At 33.3% G+C, this 8,321-nt stretch overlaps 1 protein-coding gene across 1 annotated transcript; it reads left to right on the top strand.

Annotated features, from left to right (window-relative positions):
- LOC112040590 (RNA-dependent RNA polymerase 1) lies at positions 1-5,324 on the top strand. The gene is given in 12 exon segments (XM_065776444.1): positions 1-229; positions 339-917; positions 1,245-1,567; positions 1,569-1,687; positions 1,690-1,766; positions 1,769-1,805; positions 1,808-2,086; positions 2,089-2,235; positions 2,238-2,495; positions 3,255-3,412; positions 4,589-4,643; positions 4,646-5,324. Coding segments are annotated over 12 exon segments (2,904 nt in total). The 5' UTR covers position 1; the 3' UTR covers positions 5,290-5,324.
- Positions 5,325-8,321: the final 2,997 nt, after the last annotated feature.

Raw genomic sequence — 8,321 nt, 5'->3', positions numbered from 1 at the left:
CATGTATAATATAGCATTGCACTTTGGTTATCAGACTTCAAGGGAAAGTTTTTCTGTGCTCTGGAAACAGGAAAATGTTTTTGTCGAATTTGACTCGAAGAAGAGAAATTTTTACTTCGATTTCCGTCATCTTTCTGAAAAGTACAGGCTTGAAATCTCTTCTGAGAACATTTGGCAGATTCAGCACCATCAACCACGTGGTCAAGCTAAAAAGTTTCTTCTCATTCAGGTTAGATAGTTTAAACATTAATTATAATTTTTCACAATTTTCTGCTCATGCACCTTGCTTTTTGTAGTTAGTTAGCATTCTAACAAATTATTTTTCTTTGCATCGTTAGTTACTTGGAGCTCCTCGGATTTATGTGGAAGATCATACTCGTCATTGGGTCCGAGAAGTTGATTTCACTCCGTCGTGCTGCATTGGCCAATCTTCTGCTCTATGTTTGGAGGTTCCACAGAAGGAACAGCTTCCAAAATTTCATGGTGATTTTGTCTCTTATAAGAAAAATGAAGGCCCTTTTGTTTTGAAGCGAGGTTCTACTCTCTCTTGCAGTTCCGGACTAGTCCCTATTGTGAATCCTCCAGAAGGCTTTGACTTGCCTTATAAAATCTTCTTTAAGATCAACTCTTTAATTCAGCATGGTTGTCTTCCTGGCCAAGCAATTGATGCCAATTTTTATCGGTTGGTCGATCCTAAGAGAATACCAATTGTTGAGTATATAGAAAGTGCCTTGGACAAACTTTCTAATGTGAAAGAATGCTGCTATGAACCTGTAAGCTGGGTGGAGGATCAGTATAAGAAATATGCCAAGTCGAAGCGACTTCCTAAACCTACTGCTAAGCCTTTAGATTATGGGTTTGTATATGTACACAGGGTTTTAGTAACTCCATCTAAAGTATATTTCTGTGGTCCAGAGGTGAATCTCTCCAATCGTGTGTTACGCAATTATCATGGGTACATTGATGACTTTCTTCGTGTTTCGTTTGTTGATGAGGACTGGGATAAACTGCACGTAACAGTTTTATCATCGTGTGCATCTTCGGCAAAAGGGGAGAGGCGAACTGGCATTTATGACAGGATACTGTCCACTTTACGNCCTGTAAGCTGGGTGGAGGATCAGTATAAGAAATATGCCAAGTCGAAGCGACTTCCTAAACCTACTGCTAAGCCTTTAGATGATGGGTTTGTATATGTACACAGGGTTTTAGTAACTCCATCTAAAGTATATTTCTGTGGTCCAGAGGTGAATCTCTCCAATCGTGTGTTACGCAATTATCATGGGTACATTGATGACTTTCTTCGTGTTTCGTTTGTTGATGAGGACTGGGATAAACTGCACGTAACAGTTTTATCATCGTGTGCATCTTCGGCAAAAGGGGAGAGGCGAACTGGCATTTATGACAGGATACTGTCCACTATACGAAATGGCATGGTTATTGGTGGTAAGAAGTTTGAGTTTCTTGCCTATTCAAGCAGTCAATTACGAGAAAATTCTGTTTGGATGTTTGCTTCAAGAACTGGCCTAACTGCAGCAGATATCAGAGAGTGGATGGGTGATTTTCGAGATTAGGAATGTGGCAAAATATGCTGCCAGATTGGGTCAATCTTTCGGCTCTTCAAGAGAAACAGTGAGCATTAGTAGGCAGGAAGTTGAAAATATTCCTGATGTAGAAGTTGTAAGGAATGGAATCCATACTGTTTCTCTGATGGTATAGGCAAGATATCTGCAGAATTGGCTAGAGAAGTGGCTACAAAATGTGGCCTAGAAATTCTGTTCCATCCGCATTTCAAATTCGATATGGTGGGTAAAAGGTGTTGTGGCTGTTGATCCAACTTCTTCAAAGAAGTTGTCATTGAGAAAGAGCATGTGCAAGTACAAATCAGAAAACATAAAACTAGATGTCTTGGAATGGAGTAGGTATCGACCATGTTTTCTTAATCGTCAGATAATCACTCTTTTGTCTACCCTCGGAGTTAAGGATCGAGTTTTTGAAAAGAAGCAAAAGGAGGCTATAGATCAACTAGATGCAATGTTAACAGATCCGTTGAGCTCACAGGAAGCGTTGGAATTGATATTCCCAGGGGAGAGGACAAGGTTCTTAAGGAAATGCTTTTGTGTGGTTATCAGCCTGATGCAGAACCATTTCTTTCAATGATGCTACAAACACTTCGTGCATCTAAGTTGCAAGAATTACGGCTCAAAAGTAGGATATTTATTCCAAATGGAAGATGTATGATGGATGTCTAGATGAGACCAGGACATTGGAATATGGTGAAGTATTTGTCCAAATTTCTCGCTCTAGTAGGCAGCTCTCTAATGGTTTCTCCGAAATGTTTCGCACCAGCAACTCAAACCCGAACAATTTAATTTTTGAGGGTGAGGTAGTTGTTGCTAAAAACCCATGTCTGCATCCGGGAGATGTACGTGTTCTAAAGGCTATTGATGTGCCGGCTTTACACCACCAGGCAGATTGTGTTGTTTTCCCCAAAAGGGAAAAAGGTAATAATGTGATATCTGATTGAGTTTAGCTTATTTCAAGTATTTTTTTAAAAGAAATTTTCTTTTGTTTTAATGAAAAATTGTCACGATATCTATTAACTAACTAAAAAGTGAGAATTAAAACTCATTACTATTTGTCATTGTATATTTAAAACAAAATGATATGTCCAATTAAAAACGTACTAAAGTTAAGCCAAATCCTAGTAAATAACTAAGGCATGAAATCCTGTAATAGTTGCTTAGACAGATGCGCAGAAATATATATATATATATATATATTATATTTAAAACAAATAAAAAGGATAAACTTTAGAGATAAGTAGTAATTATAATTTTTAAAAAATCTTAAATTTTAGGAGTTCTCTTTTTGAATTTAAAATAAAATTTGTTATTTAACATTTATGACCCTGTTTCTACGTAAAGTTATCCTTCATTAATGAAAGTATTTTTGAATTATAAAAATGTTCAGTTGAAAGAGGAGAATCCTCTTATATATAATATAGATATAAATGTTGCTATCTTAACTTACTTGATTTTAAGTTTGTAGACATACAATGTCCTTTTCACCACTTCTGGAATGGAAAAAATCTAACTTTTTTGGCATACTCATCAAATAATTTTATATTGTACTTGTATTCTGGGCTGTTGTGTTATTTGTCTTTATTTGTTCTCTTGCCTTGGCAAGACAACACCTAATTAAATAAAAAAAATTCTTTGGGAATACTCTACTCACTGACGTTAGTTTGAACAATTGTATTAGACCTCATCCGAACGAATGCTCTGGGAGTGACTTAGATGGAGATCTGTACTTCGTCTGTTGGGACCCTGATCTTATTCCTCGCCGCCGAATTCAACCAATGGAGTATATCGGAGCAAAAACTATGCTACTTGATCATGATGTTACAATAGAGGTAATCTCAATTTATATGTAGTAACAAGCCATGCATATTTTGAGCACACCACATTTTAATTTGCCTTTGCAATTTATATATGCATAAAACTGGAATATAAATGTAGGGTATAATAGCTCTTTTTGAACTAATGTCTATTCATTTGCTTATACCACTTGATGAGAAAACACCGTGTTTCCATCATCTAGCCTTTGCGATCTTGGGTTTTCTATATGTTAAAGACAATTAAGCATTTAGTTTATACTAGTAAGTTTCTCGTGCGATGCACAGATAATTTTGTGATATTTTATGTAAAATGTTTTGGATAATGTTGTACATATATTATAAAGAAAAAGCAAACAAAATTAGAGTAAAGAAATATATACATTTTGAAATATTAAAAATTCATTTAGGCAATTAATGAGATATTAATGAAATAACAATAAAATTAGTTAATGTGAATTTTTAGGTAATAGTAAAAAAAACTTAATGAAAGAAGTAAAAAAATGATAAATGCAAAATTAGAGTGCCACTTGACTGGACCTCATGCACTCTCGCATGAGATCTCTGCTTATATATATATATATATATTGATTGATGTGGCTGTGTATATTCTTGTGCATCTAATGAGCAGTCATTTACGAAACTGTTTCTGAACTTTTTTTATGTTGAGAGGGAAAATTATTGTTTCCATACTCATAAACAATTATCTTTTCTGTTCATGTTATATTATTCGCCAATGCACTGTGTTCTTTATAATATTAACATGAGCACAAAAGAATACGCTATGTACATATCACATATGCTTGATTGAAACACTCTTCTTTGGGTATTTAGGATCATTGAGAAAAGTCCGCAATAAATATGTATGATTTTGTTAAAGGCTCTGTCTTGCTATTCTGGAATTAGTTTGGAATCTGGAAATTCTAAGCAGAATTGCCTTATCATGATCAAATCTAGAAATCCCAGGCCTTGTGGTCATTCCATTTGTTCTTCTTGACATTTTGAGTGATAGAGAAATCTAGGCTGGAGTGAGTCATACTTTATGTTATTAATTCTCTCTCCTAGGTAGTAATGCACCACACATTCCACACTACTGCATTTAAAGATTGCATTGATTCCTCATATTTTCCATCCCATTTGTAACAACATCCTTCTATACCTTACATAACAAAGCATGTCACCCTTGTGCTACAGGAAGTTCAAGAGTATTTTGTCGACTACATACTCAACGACCGTCTGGGAATCATCGATATAAAAGTGGTGTTCTTGCCGAAATACCCCATTATCTGCGTGTTATGAAATATCCAGATTTCATGGAAAAGTCTGATAAACGCACCTACAAATCAGAACGTGTGATTGGAAAGCTTTTTCGAGAGGTGAAAGACCTTGCATCGCTCACGAGCCCTGTGACACCCTTCACTACTTCAGAAGTAGCAAAGCAGTATTATGATCCTGACATGGAAGTAGACGGCTTCAAGGACTACATCAGTGATGCTTTCTATTACAAAAGGGAGTATGATCGCAAGATGGTGAGTTTGATGGATTATTATGGGATCGAAACTGAAGCTGAACTACTCAGTGGACAAATATTGACAGAGTCAAAATCTTTTGAAAAGAGGAGGGAAACGGAACAGATTAATTATTCTGTAATGGCACTAAGAAAGGAAGCTAAGAGCTGGTTCAACGAGGGAAGTGAGTCAGATTCTGACACTGATATTGTCAATGCAAAAGCAAAAGCAAAAGCATCGGCTTGGTACCACGTTACATATCACCCCAGCTATTGGGGTCGCTGCAATGTGGGAATGGATGGAGCTCATTTCCTCAGTTTTCCATGGTGTGTCTCTGACAAGCTTATCCAGATCAAGAAGGATAAAGCGAGTAACATAATAGCTTGAGACATTTTGGAATTGGAGCGTTAGTTAAGTCATGAATTGCGCTCGGATTGAGAAGTTTAGTATAAGATCCTAAGTACGTATTTAAGAAATTTGCTTGTGTGACTACTAGCTATCTTTGCTTATTGTTATTGGTATATGCATGTTGATAAACTACATGTAAATGCACCAGGCAGATGATTGGGGCTATAAATTATGTTTCAATTCCTGTTGGAAAATATATGTATGATTTCTTATCATATTTTCTCATTCTTTACCATTGTTAGTTCTCCATTTTATTTTCTCATTGAGGTCGAACACAGACAAGAGATAGCTATCCCTCGCCTAAGATAGCATTATTTCGAATTGGAAAAAAAATTGTAGTAAGTAAATAATTTCTAATCTCTTTCTCTCTGTTTTTTTCGTCAGTATAATCCTAGCATGTTTCATCTTTCGTTTCCTTTTTATTCTTTTTGATGACTGTATTGATCAATTCCAATTTTCTTTTCTTTTTGACTCTTTTCCGATTGAGATGCATTGCTATATGAGTCTCTATGTCTATATCATGGGCAGAGCCAGGGGGTGTAGTTTTTATAAAGTGTGTTTGGATACTACTTATTTTGCTGAAACTATAAAATTATTTCTGAAAGTACTGTAGATAAATGTAAAAATTAGTTAAAATAGTACAGTAGAATTTATGAATAGTGCCAAAAAGTGCAGTAGAGCCCATGAATAGTAGCAAAAATAAACTGAATAGTGAAATAATTTTAATTTTCATCCACACCCAACCGCACACATACATAATAGCTTTGCTAGTCTTAGTTGTAACACACCTACAGATACAAGTGAACATGCAGCCCAGTATCTTGTTCATCATACCCGGATGGTTGGAGACAAGGTGGTATGGAAAATGGATAGAGCCATAGAGGAGGCCCTACCGTGCACTTTTGGCAAGCGAAAAAGTCATTTCTAAATTTGAGCATATAAAATGGACAACCATAGGAAGTTAAAGACATAATACCACAAAGATAACATTAGATGTGTTATCGAAGAGGAAAACCTGAGAATCAAATGTAAAACCTTTCTACAGCACTATTGAAAACAATTCACAAGTGTAAATAGTTGCAATATGTAATACATATGAAGCCCTCTAAGTCTAATTTATGTACTCAAGCCCTTCAAATTCTTGCTAGCAACAAACTTTGCGAATCCTATCTCCACCCTAGCTACCGGATCCACAATTGAATACCAATTGCATCTTCAAGTCTTCATGGCTAATTTGTGGTAGTTCCAATGATTCCCAAAAACTTCAATTAGCCCTCATAACACAATGGTAATGATGGGTGGGAAGGATCTAATCTCCTTAAATGAAGAAAAAAAGTACAAAAATTATTGTTACCTTTAAAAAATGTTAGGAGTTTTATATTATTTATGTAGTAATTATATATATATATATATATATAATTGTGTATACAACAACAATAAATCTTAATTCCAAATTTTAGTGTTGGCTATAAATCTTCATCAAATTAGTTAGAGTTTGCCACATATAAAATTATGTAAGTAATAAAATTTGGAAGTAATTATATAATAAATTTATAAATTGATATATTTTCAAGTTAAACTTTAAAATTATAGACCACAAAACGATTACTACATGGTTTAAAAATGTTATACTTTAATTATTTTATAAGTTTAACAAAAATTTATATAAGTTATAGGCTTATCTAATTTCTAAAATTATTATAAGAGGATTAAATAATTTCCACTATAAAAAAAATTACAACATAACTCATTTAGATTAAATAAAATCTAACAAATAGATACAATGTTATGATATCTTTTTTATGGGTAATCAAACATTAAATTATCACTTAATATTCACGTAAGTGGTATTTATTATACAAATTTGTTTTTAGTATTTTATATATAATGCATGTGTGTTGTGTTCTTCCATAATGTGTATAGAATTATATAGGCATGCAAATGTATAAATGATAAGGTAAGGCGAAGGATAACTAATGCATATCTAAGGCTCTCAAGCAAAGAGGGTATCTATTGCATTCAATAAATGCATCTTCCTTTTTATGATATACTAGTCGCAGACCCGCGCGTTGCGCGTGATTATTTTTTATGGTGATCTCATTATTATTATTATTATTATTTTGTAATTTGAACTAATTTAATGAAAAGTAATGCATTTCATAATCATATTTATCACAAAATAATTTTTTATTATTGTAGAATTGTTTTATTTAAAATTTGAAACCTTAATTCTACCATAGTTGGTTGATTAATTTTTACATCTCTAAGTCAATTAAACATGTTTTGCATGCTACATGTAAACCTTCTTTTCCATAAGGGTTGAAATAATGTGCGTAATATTTTTTTTCTATGGAAGTTAAAAAGAATAAAATTCACCTTTTCTTGATGTTTTCTAAAAATTAAATTTGGAGATTCTCTTTCAATAATTGTGAAAATTCCAAGCAATAATTCAGAAGGTAATACATGTTACATGTTCATACTTTGATTATGTAATTATATGATTGATTTGGGTTGTAATTTATAAGTTGAATATGCTGGTCTTTCTTTATTTTTGACTCTTCTTATTCTTATCCTCATACTATAAAATTGTCATTCTCCCTCTTATTCCATGCATAATTTCTATTTTTCCACACACAAAAGCCTCTCTCTCTCTCTCTCTCTCTCTCTCTATATATATATATATATATATATTCCTTCAATTTTGGTTATATATATATATTTTAATTTTAGTGTAACAGGTTGACTATCAAAACATACTGATACAGTATTGAAAGCTCCACCAAATGCATCGCAGAAATCAGTTTTAGATTACTAGAAGTCAGTTAGTTTGCCAAAATTGGAATTGACAGGTAATCCAGCTTGATACGATTTAGTTTTATATTTTATGTTGTTATCTATTTTATTCTCATTGGTTGTTAAATGTTATATTAATTCATTATAAAGATAGTATATAAAAATATAATATTATTTTATTACATAGCATAACTAAAATAATATGGTGTTTATTGCTA

The sequence above is a fragment of the Quercus suber genome, unplaced genomic scaffold (assembly GCF_002906115.3).
Source record: "Quercus suber isolate HL8 unplaced genomic scaffold, Cork oak 2.0 scaffold_133, whole genome shotgun sequence".
In the NCBI taxonomy this organism is placed as follows: domain Eukaryota; kingdom Viridiplantae; phylum Streptophyta; class Magnoliopsida; order Fagales; family Fagaceae; genus Quercus; species Quercus suber.
This window is presented reverse-complemented; position numbering and strand designations above follow the sequence as displayed.